The 15435-nt window shown below is 44.3% G+C and overlaps 1 protein-coding gene across 4 annotated transcripts in view; it reads left to right on the forward strand.

Annotated features, from left to right (window-relative positions):
• Window positions 1-15435, forward strand: part of ARHGEF9 (Cdc42 guanine nucleotide exchange factor 9) — a 902972-nt gene that overhangs the window by 749808 nt on the left and 137729 nt on the right. For all 4 annotated transcript variants that reach the window (XM_069210611.1, XM_069210616.1, XM_069210633.1 and 1 more), the window contains one exon: window positions 12122-12301. In XM_069210611.1, the coding sequence (XP_069066712.1) occupies window positions 12122-12301 (180 nt within the window). The remainder of the gene's footprint in view (window positions 1-12121; window positions 12302-15435) is intronic.

The raw sequence follows: 15435 nt of genomic DNA on the forward strand, positions 1-15435 counted from the left end.
GAGACATGATGTCAAATTTACATGGCATCAAATGTTGGAACTGTTTGAATGGAAGGGTCCTTTACATTAGTGGGAATGATCTACAGGCTTAGAGAAGTATCCGGATCTTTGGGTCCCGCACCATACAGCACGGATTACTCAGAAAAGACTCATGAGCGGGTTTGCGGGATTTTCCAGCCGTCCAATCAGTGTACTATTCCATCATCTGCCCAACACCGCTTCGAATCTGTGGAAGGACTCCGCGGAATGAATATAGCAAGGCTGACATTGTTGTATGCAGCCAAATTAAATTTACTGGAAAACAGCAATTCAGCGTCCTTCCATTTCCTGCTTGCGGCCTAGCGGATCTAGCGTAATGTGTCGCTCAATGAATTCGCTCCATCGGCTGAAAAGAAGGAAATGTGAAGCACAGGGACAAATTTTTAATAAAGTCTCACACCGAGACATACACCCAAACAAGGAAACTGAGAAAAGCACCGATCAATAAGGAACAAATGTAGTTATTCACTCCTTGATAAGCGGAAACGCAAAACTAGTTGAGCGTAAACAAGTCTTGATTTATGCTAGTGGTAGGATAACATCAAACCCCCTTCAAATATTTTTGTAGAATGCTTAAAAAGTAAATTTAAATCCGAGTTATGAACATACGAACATTTTTCTTTAAAAACAGAAAAATAAAAGTTAAAATGAACAGTGATCTTTCGAAGACCTGACTAAAAAAAAAAAAACTTTCTGCCCTTGTAACCTTCACTGTATGCACAAAAACTCTTAGCTGCCAGTGCAAACGAAGGATCCTGGTGCATTAAAAGAACCTTGAATGAATCAAAATAAAATAAGCAGAATACTGATCTGCCAACAGTTTCCCTGGCAGATGCTAGTAATAAAAACGAAAAGACCGCAGATTGTTAGATTTTACACAGCTATAGGTTTAGAGTTTGAGGTGAGGGTGTGTGTTACCAGGAGAGGTCAGGAGGGGAGGCCATTTGGAAAGTGATGAAAACCACTAACATCGTGGGGCATTCATCAAAATTTCAATATTTTCTTCCTAGCCAAATTTGTATTATTACTGGTACAAGTGCTTTACTACCTAAGGATATTGGAAAGTATTTTCTAGGTGCATTGAACCAAGGTTAGTTTGCACCTTTACTCTCTGGCAAGCAGCAGCTCTCCCAGTCTTTAGCACAGAGATCTACGTTTGTTTTAAATTCAGTATGTGACTTTTATGGTAATTGTTAATCCCAAAAAGATGTAACTTTATCCAAACCATAAGTTTATGTTTATTCCTTAAATGTTGTAGTTTTTGTGTAAATTGGGCGGTGTCTCCAGTGGGTTGACCTGATCAATACAACTTGATCGGTAGCATTACTCCTCGCATCAGTTTTTGAGTATAAATTCTTATAAACTGAGAGGTTAAAATCAGATCAGCTTTTGCCACCATTTTAACTCGCAGATATTGTGGGCATCCTGATGTGCCTTTTGCTTGTCAGTATTTCATATGTCCTAATCTGTGTCTTCCTATAGCTGCAGCTTCATTAAAATAAGTACCGGCAAAGCCAGTAGGTCTGGGGTTGCCACTGAAGTTTTGGCTTTACCAATAATTAGTTTGTGATTGTTTTTGTATGAAGACATGCATTGTATGATGCAACCAAACATTGTCTAAAAGCCAAAATGTACATTTTGTGAAAGCATACGTTGTCCCTATAATGTCTGGCATTGAGGGGGACTACTTAGTATACAAATGTACACATTGTGCTAGGGCAGAATGTCATCGCTCACATTCTGGTAAACCTATGGCAGACGTGGACTGACCCTGTGCTTGTTGAACACTGCAGTATAGTGTATATTTATATACACTTTGGAGATATATATATATATATATATTAAAAACAAAAGATCTTGACTAACGCCTGACATAACAAAAAGGCACCCAACGGTCACTGGGGCCATGAGAACAAAAAAAATAAAATATATAAACATAGGCAGCTTGGAAGTGTTAATTCCGGCACTGTGTAATAATTCCAGGGCCCTAAAAGTAAATCAAGCACACCCCACTGCTTGAAAAATACACTATTGTTTCATATATGAACATTACCACAAGAGTATTTACTCACATTACTATTCGTAGTATTGTAATTCTTATAGCTCACCTTGCACCAGCGGATGCGGGCCACCACACCTTTGAAGAGTTGAAGATTGGCCAACATGCACTCCATGAGTCCAAAGGCCACTGAGGTTTTCATAGTCCAAAGACAAAGCGACTGCTGCTTTAATGTCAGTTTTATGGTGATTCAAAGACACGATAGGGAAGATTTACAAATCTCTGGCTCCTAATAAACAATATTGTTAGTGCTGAAGCCAGTCTTGTCTGTTGATGCCTGGTGCGCTGCGTCGACACTCTTACCATCGGGCCACTAAGAATCCGACCAAGCACCGCAGGGTTGTGAGCAAAGAGTACCTTGGTCTTATTAGCATTGTGCCTGAGAGAATTCAAGGCCATCCAGCTGGTCAGTCACTTAAGACAATTTTGGAAGTTTGCCTGAGACACACTTTGAGCACTAAACAGTCAGGCACATGACAAGCCAAGAATCCTCCACATATGTGCAGAGTGGAGAAAATAAAAGAATGGGTGAGATAACTGAGGTTGCATAAACATTAAGTAGTGTGGGGCTATGGAATGATCCCTGAGGCTCTCTACACTTGTCTTTTAAAAGAGGCATAGTGAGAGACATGGACCCCATAGCTGTCTGGTAGCAGCCTTGAGGGAAGGATGCCAGCAGTAGAAGTTCCTGGTCCTAGAGTAGGGAGATGATCCAAAAAGATATGATGTCATGCCATGACAAAGGCTTCGGAAAGCATCAGAAAATAAGGACCAGTCCACTGCCACCATCAGGTCTGTTGAAAGTTGCAGAAACTGACTTGGTGGTGTGACCATGGTGACAGCCTGCCTGCACAGGATCCAATGCTGCAAGCGCAGCAATCCTGGACCCTCCTAGAGCTGTTAGCACAGCAATGTTCTGCAGGTGTACTACACATTCCATTGGAGTCAGGCTGACTTACAGCAAACTGATTAAAATTCTCTTCGTAGCTGCCCTATTTCAGTTGTCTTCCAGCCACGTGGCCCTTTTCCTCATCAAGCACTCTTTGGGGCACACTGTAATGAGAATTAAATTAGAAAATTAGAAATTAGACCTTGTGTTGGAGTGACAATCCCTGCTCACCTTAGAATGAAAGAGAGGCTTGCATGTTATCAGTGTGACAGACCTTGCATTCAGATGACATCCCATAGTGGCCTTGCAATGGAACAGAGACTGCGTATCATTGGCACATGAATGGCTGCCCCGAATCAAATATCGATCTGTTTGTCAACAGCACACCAGACCATGCGTTTGAGTGACATCCTTTGGTTGCCCTAGAATTAAAATCAGATTTGTTTATCATGCCCACTACAGACCATGAGTTTGAGTGTTTCCTGGTAGCAGCCTGACACACACGCCAATAGGAAGGAGATCACATACCCATGAAAATGCTCAAAGGAGTGAGTACACATTTGACCACTGGATGGTCCTTTTTGAAGGAACTAAAAAAGTATAAGAGTGACTCTAGGCTCTACAGCCACTTTACCATATCCAGTGAGATCCATCTTGCCTCACAGTGGAATCGCGCGGTCAGTCCTCTCAAAAGCTTCTGATTTCCCAAATCAAAGACGAATCATAAACAGCATCTCCCCAACATATAAGGATAGACTCAGCTTCATAGCCTGACCCTCAGAGAAAAGCATCTGCAAAGTTTTACTCTCTAGCCCTATTCATTTGTCAGAATCAGCTGTGGAGCTAATTTATTTTAATTAAACTAAATTAAAAAAACGTCTTGTGGTAATTAACAGTGGGGACCTTGCTACCAGTGGTTAAACCTATCAAAGATGAATAATTCAAGGCATAAAGGAATCTAAACAATACCATCAAAATCCCTCTTCCATCAGTGTTTCTTCAAAGACATTTAGTCAATCAATAGAATTCTATGTAAACTGATAGCGGGTCGCAAATGAATGATATGGTTCATCACCCACCCTAACGCCAGCGTTAGTTATGATATATAATCCAGCTCCTTCCCAGTACCACTTCAGCTCATTAAAAACCACCATCTTATGGACTATATCCAGGATAAACATGCCTTTGCAATGCAAACGGTCCCGCGTTTGCTTGAGCTCAAGCAATAAGCACTGTAAACTCCTAAGGGGACTTTTCTTTCCACATAAATTGAAAATGAAAATTAAACAGTTTCACATGACTAACAGGACTTTTCTTGCCGTATAAACTGAAAAGTAAAATTTTCACATAAACGAGCTGAAGGCAGCCATCAGTGCAAAACAGACACACAAGCGGAAATAACAGTTCACTTGTAGTGAAACCTATCGGCAAAAGTGCAATTATCTACGTAACCTGCAAAAGTGCAATTAACTATGTAACAGGGTCAATGTCATGCAAAGCGCTCGACTTCTGCCAAGACAGATTGCGCTGCAAAAAAAGAGAAAAAGTAGTCCACAAACCGGATGGAAAACAGCGAGCCTCATATGTTTTCAATAATTGGTCGTTGCGCTCGAGTAGGGCTAACCACCGGAAAAGGCATGACGTATGCATGCCTTCCACTAACGAAAGCAAGCAGCTTTTAAAAGACAAGCCCACGAACCAATGAAAGACACTGACGTGACATGGTCATGGTTTGAAGCCCAAAGAGAGATAACAATACGGAACAGAGCGCTTTGCCCTCGCCCGTAAAAAACATAGAGAAGTGAGTAGAAGGTGCAATCTCAGTCAACGCCTCAGGCCTATAATTGCCTTTATTGCAACTGATGGTCACACCGTTGCTGTGCAATTGAAAACCAACAAACCAGACAGGGTTCAAAACCTCCTATCAGACCCTGGCTACCAAGGCCAGAGTCTAAGATGGCTCCAGTGGCCAGAGTCTAAGATGGCTCCAGTGGCCAGCCATTTATACATTGGTCCACAGCCTTCTTTGATGAATGGTTTGGAGAGTTTCCTTTCCTCAGCTCAACTCCTAAGGTTTTGCCACGCCACCAAAGGCCTCTCTATTATTTATCAGGATGCTGCCTTAACCAGAATGTCCTGTGTCCCTCCATTAACTATCAAAACTCCAGCAAGCCTTTTTTAAGTGGTTGTCCTGGAAACAGATTCAGCTTGTCCGTTTTTTAGCAGTTATGGAGGGCTTTATAGTTGATTCCAGTTAAATACAGGAACTGAGTCTTGTAACTAGTGGTGTCTGATCGATTCTGTTAGCATCTGTTTTGATCCAGTAGAATTTTGCTCACTTTGTTTCATCAGATGTAGTCCAATATCAAAAACCTCTGCCACAGCTGGTTCCTGAAATAACTATTTAGGTAGGGTCTTGCTCTAGTCATTGCTGCAAAACTTCTACTTTGGCAATGGATCTATCTTAAAATATTCCGGTCGAGAAACATGATTTAAAAACGAAGTGATAAAAAAAATTGTTTGGAATTGAAAATTAAAGATTCTTCAATAAAGACGATGATGAACTTTAATATATCATTTATTAAAATAGTTTATGCTCCATTTAAAAATGGAAGAAAGAGAAATAATAGCGTAATTTTAAATCAACTTAATAATCGTGAGAAAAAAGCCTTTGATATCTTATTTCACAAGCCATTTCTCCAGCTTATCTCAGTACTTTCTCACTCTGGCACATGTCACTTAGGTGCACAAAAGCTGAAGTTATGGTCAGAAATCCAAAATCCTTTTTCAAAATGGTTTTCCATGATGAGAAAAAAACAAAAAAAATAATAAATTCGAACGCAAATATTCTTGCAGATTTTCTGCTCAAAGACAGTTTTCTAGAGTGGGTGTGACTTAGTGGGAGTACACAGGAAACTCTGCAATTTTCAAAAATTTGAATTAATATTCCGGGGCATCGCAATGGGTCCCCTAAAAGATCGAAATGTACACAAATCGTAGGAAGGAAAAGGAAAAAAACGCGCATTTCTAACTTTCAAATCTTTCTTTGTGACTCAGCTCTTCTATGAGTAAACTCTTGCTAATAAACGGCATTGTAAAGCAACGCGTTTTCTGTATGAATAAAAAATAAACACTACTAAAAACACAATTTCAGTAGATATCAGTTTTTTTATTTTTCAGTTGTCAGTGTTTTATGATCCTGTATTGTGTTGTTGTTAAATTTTCCTCTTACATGTTATCTGTTAATTATAACGCAAGCTTAATGCTGTTTTATGTTAAGGTAACCAATGTTTCAATATTCCATTATTTTTTGTCTTTATAATTCGGATATTGAGCTAAGTTAGTTAACTATTAACTTAGCTTGATCCAGGATGTCCATGGTAATGCGCCAGGAGGTGGTACACTGATTCCTTCTCTCATTGGCTAGTGAGTGCTTCTGATGGAAGCATCCATTGATGGATATCTGGCTGCAGAGGACAAGACTCCTTTATTGGTCTGGACCGCCTCAGTATCCTCCAGCACTGCGGTCCTTTGGAGTACTCTCGCTCTAATTACAATAAGGTTCATCTGTTGGGCGCCCATCAGCGGGTAACAAACGGCTCCCTGGTGATGCCGACACCACGGTGATGGCCGCAGCAGCATATGTCAGAGTGTGCTATGAAATGAAGCCAGAAACATGTAATGGAAGCCCAGAGAGCCTCTGTGTCTCACACTATGGCCCAGAGCTATCCAAAGGCTGGACCGTGGCCAAAGCGCTCCACTGAGTAAGCTACTTACAGCGCCCTCCCTTCTCCCAGCAGCCACATAGGGATCTTGGAGGACAAGCTTATGTAGCGGACCAATGTTTAATATTTCCAGACTGTTTAGTGGCTTGTCCGACTACTGGGTGTACTTTCTGGCCATGCCGTGAGCAAAGTGGACTTCCTCTAAGAATTCACCCATTTTGTTGAAGTGTTAATTTTATGTAAAAGTGTAGATGAAATATTGTCAGACACACCTAAGATAAACCTGTCAATTCTAGGTGGCACAAAATATCTATTATCCTGTTGTTTCTGTTTAACATCTAGCCATAAGTTTGATTTCTTAATTAAGACTCTAACTGGGCTAGTCAGAGTCCGTCCAGAGTTACCTGTACCTAAAGGATTCCATTTCTTATTCCATGCTACAGGCATCCAAACTCATTTACTCTGGAGTAATGGTGGGTGGAACACCCCTACTACGTTCTACTGCTTGCGGGATATTGAAATTGTGTGGAAGACATAACACTGTCTGTCCTTTTGGTTGGTCCCTAATTCCGCGACTGACCAACGAGAGGTGAAAATTGATTAATCATCAACATTTAAAGTGCAAAACGTTTTGGTGCAGAAGTTGAGGGATCTGGAAGGGAGAGACAAATGCCCTGGACAGGCCATGCTGCGTACCCACCCCAGTTAGAGATGATGGTGCTAAGCCACTGGGGTCTAGCTTCCAACGCGCTGATTGCTGGCTGTTTTTTTCGGTGTTTAGTCCCTGTTGGCATCATGTCATTCCAGGGTTCCATATCCCTCTCTGAGGCTGGAACAGATTGTCTTTCCTCACTGACCTTAGGCACATCTCCACTGCCTGGTGACCGCAATCACACGCAAGGTGCATGGATGCCTGTAGGCAGCCTCGACCAGCTACCCAGTAAGCCTCAGTGCCCCTGGGTAGAGAGCTGAGCAGGCACATTTGTATTCCCACAACCCTCATTTCTGATCCTCTTGAATACAGGGTTTTTCCAGCACTCCAATTTAAAACATTTTGAAAATATATTAGTTAGAAAAGGAATGTGCAGACATTTTTGTATTCAATTGCCTTGATACAGGGATCAATATTATTTTCTGCTTTTTCGAGGAACTATAACAGAACGGCCACTTGTATTTTGATTTTTTTATCGCTTATCTGATAGGCTTGACCATTTACTCCCCATTTTTTTAGGACCACATTGAAGAATACCTGTAATGCCCAGCTCTCACCCTTCATGCCACCTAGCCCTGGAACCGTGACCTAGGAAATGCACAAACGTGGTCCTTAATTTTATTTACAGGTTAATTTTGTCCAAAAGGTGGAGATTTATACAAAAAAGGAAACAGGGCTTGGGGTACTGGACGGAAAGCTCTTTTCTCCTTTTGGCCCTCAGGCAGAAAGAACACATGATTAAATAAATAGGGCATGTGAACAAATTCAGTCCTTGAATATTATTATGGGTACAGTAATTGTGATTTTTTTGTAGTTCTTTTATGCTTTGTGGTGCATAGTCTGGCAGTTTTCATCCCTCTCCAGAGCCCCTGTAGTGATGGGGTAAGGGTGGAAGGGGTGGGGCGAGGGTGGCTCCAGGGGTAGGGGGCGTTTACTTCCATTTCACCCTCCTCCCTTCAATCCTTGTAAGATGTGGCAGGTGGGAGGAGACTCACAGCAGTGATGATGAAAGATGGGTACACAGCTGGGGACAGTGGGAGGGGGGGGGGGACCAAGAATAAAGACAGAGGAGGTCGAAGGGGAGCTGGAGAATGAGGAGGGAAAGTAACGCTAGGGAGAGAGGGTGCGCTGAAGGAAGTAAAGACCGGGAGAGGGGGAGGGGGAAGAATGGAAGTGTGAATGAGGAATGGATGGAGAGAAGATGGAGAGACAGGGCAGATATTGGGGGAATCTGGAAGAATTGATTTATAAATGAGGATGAATGCAAGTATGGACTGGGAGAGCTGGGGGGGGAGGGAGGAAGCCAAGGACTTATCTAGAGAGGGTGTGTTACACCCCTCTAATAAATGGATTATTTAATGAATCGTTGGGTACAGGAGCAATCAGTCGGGTACGGCGAGGCGTCGGTTGCATTTCACCTGGAATTTTGAAGTACTCACTCAGACAAAAATAGATTCCCGCACTCTCACCTCTGTTTTGAAGGTCTTAAAACATTGGTATTTTACAGGATATTGTGTTTTAAGTACCCCTCACAACCTCACTCCTTTTCTTTTCGTCTGGCCCTTGCACCCCCTCATGTACTGCATCGCCTATAATGATTAACATGTTTCTCGGAGAATCTGAACTTGCACCGGCAGTCTTACTGACCAAGCTACTCCCGTGAAGGAATCAGGCATGGGGAGAGCTGGGGGGTGGAGATGGTAATACCAGTGCTTAATTTGAGTCAGTGGTTTTCAGTGCGGGGCAGCACACATTTTCGAGGGCCGTTACTTATTCTTCTGCTTCAAGCATTTACTGCGAGCAAATGCCTCACATGGGAAAGACTGGGGGAGAGAAAAATTAAAAAGCTTCACAAAGGGAGAAAGCAGAAAGCTGCAAGAGTGAGGTGAAGGGACAGGGAGTGGCTGTAAATGGATTAAAGAGGCCCGAGATGACTTCAGGATTACACTGCCTCAGTATGCCATGCTCCACATTTAGTTGCAGCAGCCGCGTGTTTTCATAGGAGAGCTTTGTGCACCGGCACATTTTTATTTACAAATTAAGCACTGGATATGGATGGAACGAGCTGAGGGTACAGATGGGGAGAGTTAGAGATGGATGAATTGAAGTATGGGTTGGAGGGCTGGAATGGCTAGAATGGGAAGCAGAAGTGGAACGCTGGATGGGGTGGAATGGAGGCATGCTGGGAGAGACCTGCAGGGAGGAATGGAGGCATGTAGAGTCCTGGAGGCTTGGACGGGGAGTCCTGGATGGGCGTAATGGAGGCTTTGATGGGAAGTCCTGGAAAGGCAGAATGGAGGCATGCACGTGGATTCCTGGAGGGGCAATAGAGGCGTGCATGGGGAGACCTGGAAGGAGGAATGGAGGCTTGCACGGGGAGTCCTGGAGGGGCGGAATGGAGGTTTGGACGGGGAGTCCTGGAGGGGTGGAATGGAGGCTTTGATGGGAAGTCCTGGAAAGGCAGAATGGAGGCATGCACGTGGATTCCTGGAGGGGCAATAGAGGCGTGCATGGGGAGACCTGGAAGGAGGAATGGTGGCTTGCACGGGGAGTCCTGGATGGGCGTAATGGAGGCTTTGATGGGAAGTCCTGGAAAGGCAGAATGGAGGCATGCACGTGGATTCCTGGAGGGGCAATAGAGGCGTGCATGGGGAGACCTGGAAGGAGGAATGGTGGCTTGCACGGGGAGTCCTGGAGGGGCGGAATGGAGGTTTGGACGGGGAGTCCTGGAGGGGTGGAATGGAGGCTTTGATGGGGAGTCCTGGAAAGGCAGAATGGAGGCATGCACGTGGATTCCTGGAGGGGCAATAGAGGCGTGCATGGGGAGACCTGGAAGGAGGAATGGTGGCTTGCACGGGGAGTCCTGGAGGGGCGGAATGGAGGTTTGGACGGGGAGTCCTGGAGGTGTGGAATGGAGGCTTTGATGGGAAGTCCTGGAAAGGCAGAATGGAGGCATGCACGTGGATTCCTGGAGAGGCATTAGAGGCGTGCATGGGGAGACCTGGAAGGAGGAATGGTGGCTTGCACGGGGAGTCCTGGAGGGGCGGAATGGAGGTTTGGACGGGGAGTCCTGGAGGGGTGGAATGGAGGCTTTGATGGGAAGTCCTGGAAAGGCAGAATGGAGGCATGCACGTGGATTCCTGGAGAGGCATTAGAGGCGTGCATGGGGAGACCTGGAAGGAGGAATGGAGGCTTCCACGGGGACTCCTGGAATGGAAAATGGAGACATGCACAGGAGTCCTGAGTGGGTAATGGAGGCATGCATGAGGAGTCTTGGGGGGGTAATGGAGGCATGCACGGGGAGTCCTGGAGGGGCGGAATGGAGGCATGCACGGGGAGTCCTGGAGGGGCGGAATGGAGGCATGCACGGGGAGTCCTGGAAGGACGGAATGGAGGCTTTGATGGGAAGTCCTGGAGTGGCGGAATGGAGGCTTGCACGGGGAGTCCTGAAGAAGCATTAGAGGTGTGCATGGGGAGACCTGGAAGGAGGAATGGAGGCATGCACGGGGAGTCCTGGAGGGGCGGAATGGAGGTTTGGACGGGGAGTCCTGTAGGGGTGGAATGGAGGTTTGCACGGGGAGTCCTGGAGGGGCGGAATGGAGGTTTGGACGGGGAGTCCTGGAGGGGTGGAATGGAGGTTTGCACAGGGAGTCCTGGAGGGGTGGAATGGAGGTTTGCACGGGGAGTCCTGGAGGGGCGGAATGGAGGTTTGGACGGGGAGTCCTGGAGGGGTGGAATGGAGGCATGCACGTGGATTCCTGGAGAGGCATTAGAGGTGTGCATGGGGAGACCTGGAAGGAGGAATGGAGGCTTGCACGGGGAGTCCTGGAAGGGAAAATGGAGACATGCACAGGAGTCCTGAGTGGGGAATGGAGGCATGCATGAGGAGTCTTGGGGGGGGAATGGAGGCATGCACTGGAACTTCTGGGGAGAATGGAGGCATGCACGGGGAGACCTGGAGGGGGAATTGAGCCAGGCACGGGGATTCCTGGAAGGGGAGGAATAGTAGCATACCTGGTGACAACTGCAGGAAGGGCTGGAAGTATGAATTGGGGGAGATCGAGAGTGATGGAATATATATAAAGATGGAGGGGTTTGAGAAGGGTCAGGTGGAGCAGAAGTATGATTGTGAAGAAGGAAAAAGCAGAGATCTCCAAAGGTAGGTGCGGAGTTAGCAGGTAGCGCAAAGGGAGAAGAAAGGCAGTAAAATAGTTTTCTGTTATATTCTTTGTAACGCTTACATGGGAGATAGAGCTATAGTGATAGAAAAACGTTATCCCAGTTTCGTTGGTGCCACCCAGTCAATGTGAGTTACTTCCATCGAGAGCAGTGCTGCATCAGATTTTCACCTTTTTGGTATTTCAGGTTTTGCTTTGGTTGAGATTTCTTACCTAAGTATCTCAGATTGTCTCAGCTGAATCACAGACCTCCAAGAGTGAGGCTCTAAAACCAGAAAAAGATTGGAGGTGGTCAGTCTAGGCAGACCACAAATTCCCACCCACAATGCCTGAAGGTACCACATCCGCAAAGCTCATTCTTTGGACAGGGGTGCTCGTCACAATGACCAGTGGTTGCATCCTACACGCTCTTGCAGTACTTCTTGTAATGAATGCGGACGGAGAAGGTGTGCACTGTTCCTGGTTGGATGTCCTGTTGAGACCTTCTCTCACCCTCTTCCATCTTTCTTCTCCTTCCAGGGTTACCTAAAGCAGTGTCGGAAGCGGAGGGACATGTTCAGCGATGAGCAGCTGAAGGTCATATTTGGCAACATAGAAGACATCTACCGGTTCCAGATGGGCTTCGTCCGAGACTTGGAAAAGCAGTACAACACCGAGGAGCCCCATCTCAGCGAGATAGGGCCATGCTTTCTGGAACATGTAAGTAATTTACCAGCAATGGGAAACTCCTGTCCCTTGCGCAATGATTTGTATTACAGATGTGGACGAGGCTCAGGGTGGCAACAGGTTGAGTGGCAGTGTTTTTCTTTCCCTGTATCTTTTGTGATGATTTTCCAAGACAATACACCCTAAAAAATCAGACCTACAGAGCTATAACTGAAAATATGCAAAAGAGAAAAAGACAGCCAAGGCAAACAATCTTCAGTTTAATGACAACAATAGAAATCTAGGAGAAAAACAATAGCCAGAATGGTGGAAATATTTCCGAATGAAACAAAAGAAACAAAAACATTTTATAATATGATGTAGTAAGGACATTATGCTAAAATTCCAATGATGAGAAAACGTATGTTATTTCGAATATGTTACTTTTACTCAAGTTCTTATAGCCTATTACTTCAACCTAAAAATATTATTATGGAAATAGAGTAACTGTTTTAAAGTTAAATGGATAATACGTTTTAAAATTACTTTCAAATGAGCTGTGAATGAGAACTTCAATTATCTAACTAATTTAAATGTTAAACAAATCAACATTATACCATTGACTACAATTTTGTAACTTAACATATGTAGTGAAAAAATGAATACTTAAATCAATTTAGTGTTAACGAGTGCCATCCTAATAATTTTGAACATAACTAAAAAAAGAAAACTAAATTCTATTAACCGCATTAATAACAGCTCATGTAGCATTTAAAATACTTTAAAACATATCATATAAAATATTTGTATTTAAATGAATAAAACTAAAAAAGAAAAACTTAAACAAAAATGTATTTAGGGTACAGGGCTGGCAATTCATAATTTTTAAACTTAATTTAAATTAAATAGAAATATGTAAAATAAATGGTAATGTAAAATTATTTTAAAGAAACGAGAACTGGTAAGCACTAGCTCTCGGATTAGACATATTATTACTGTTATGGTTGACCTGTCATTGGAATTGGGACAGTTTTAGAGTTACCTACAATGTAAATGTTAGGATTAGGGCGAGTGCAGACAGTTGAAGAAAAGGTACAGGTCTGAGGCAAAGGATTTGAAGCATCAGTCATTATGATGCATAAAAGCCTGTAGTAACTATAGTTCCTGCCTTTAACTGTGTTATTACGGTTGAATAGTGACATCAGTACTCATCTTCAAAAAGTAAATTACATCACTACTCCACTGTAATATTTGATTACAGTTTTGTTGAGTCATTAATGTGCTTGACTCCACAGCAAGCCGCAGGAGGGAAAGGCAGGCAACTGAGTGGAATTACAACGGTAATTAAATAGTGACTAACTAGATTTGCAACCCTTTGTTCTTACATAGTATAACAACATCCCCTGGATGTTATATTCTATGAGCCTCAGGTCCCATTAATAGATTAGCTCAATTACACTGGTGCTGGAAATGTGCATTACATGTCCGGCTTTTCTGATTTGAGCTATTCTGAAGTTGGCCCATCAGGGATAACATCACCAGGCTTGACGATGACTCAGAGTGAAGCATGGCACGACTGCATTGTCCATCCCCCATTCATACGTGCATATTTCAAAATACTGAGTCGCGGCCAAGCAGATTAGAGGTTGGCAGTATGACAGGGTTTCCCTTCCTTTCCTGCCAACATGCAGTGCCAGTGGAGATGTACAGGCACTTAGGGCCAGATGTAGGTAGGTTGAAAATTGTGACTTGCAATTTGCGAGTCATAGCGACTCGCAACTTGCAACTCGCAATACGTAATGCAGAAAGGTGTCTCAGACACCTTCTGCGACTCGCTATGGGGTCGCAAAGACCCACCTCATTAATACTAATGAGGTGGGTCGCAGTTTGCGACCCCATAGCGAGTCTAGGCACTCACAGGGATGGTGGCCTGCTGGAGACAGCAGACCTCCATGTCCGTGACTGCTTTTTGAATAAAGCAGTTTTTTTTCTTCTTTTTGCAGCCCGTTTTCCTTAAAGGAAAACGAGCTGCAAAAAGAAAAATACCGAAACCATTTGGTTTTGGTTTTTTCAGAGCAGGCAGTGGTCCGTAGGACCACTGCCTGCTCTGAAAAAATATTTTTATTGGCATTCACAAAGGGGAAGGGGTCCCATGGGGACCCCTTCCCTTTTGAGAATGAGTTACCATCCACTTCAAGTGGATGGTAACTGCGAGTTGGTTTGCGACCGCATTCGCGGTCCCAAAGCAACTCAGCATGGCGATGCGGTCGCAAATAGGAAGGGAACACCCCTTCCTATTTGGGAGTCGCAGCCTCAAATTGCGAGTCGGTACCGACTCGCAATTTGCGGTTGTGCATCGCGTTTGGCCTTTTGCACCTCGCAAACTGCGTTTTTCGCAGTTTGCGAGGCGCAAAAGGCTTACTACATCTGGCCCTAAGTGAGCTCCAGTTTTGACTCCGCTGAGCAGGTCACCTGTCCTGCTGCAAATGTTGCGTATTCTGAGTGCCCTTCCGGTGTAGCTGACAGTCGAAGACCCCAAAGAGCTGACTGATTTTGCAGAGCGTGGTAATCTGCAATGGGGTAAAAATAAAATTAGACAGAAAAATTGCATAAATTAGGATTCCCATTGTAATGGCCTCAGGGCTTTAAGTGGGGAGGGTCCCTCTGGGTCTCAGACTTGGTAGTAATTAAAAACTGAGGGGCTTATTTGCAAGTCCCTATCGTCACCGGAACATCACTTTTAGCGACACTCTGGTGGCGCTGTGCCCCTTTCCATGTTTACAAGGCGGCGTTAAGCCGCTTTCTGTGGTTTAACGCCATCTTGTAACTATGGGCTCCCTCAGCGCAGTTCTCTGCAACAGAATGGCATGTACTGGGTGTTTCTGTGGGCATTCCACTGCAACACTCATTGCTTTTGAAGCTGCCCAGATTTACGAAGATTTGTTGAACTGAGGCAGCGCCAAAAAATAACACCACCCCAAGGAGTTAGCATGGCGCCATAAGGAGAAATACTTTTATTTCTCCTCATTTTTGCTTTTCCTATGTGAGCTGCATTATGCAGCGCACATAGGAAGAGCAAAATGCCATTAATGACTGTTTATGTGCAGGAAGGTGTCCGTTCCTTCACATAAACAATTATTAAATAGTGACGATTTGCTACTTCTATGTGTGCTGCATTGTGCAGCACA

This window comes from Pleurodeles waltl, chromosome 2_1 (genome assembly GCF_031143425.1).
Source record: "Pleurodeles waltl isolate 20211129_DDA chromosome 2_1, aPleWal1.hap1.20221129, whole genome shotgun sequence".
NCBI classification, from domain to species: Eukaryota; Metazoa; Chordata; class Amphibia; order Caudata; family Salamandridae; genus Pleurodeles; species Pleurodeles waltl.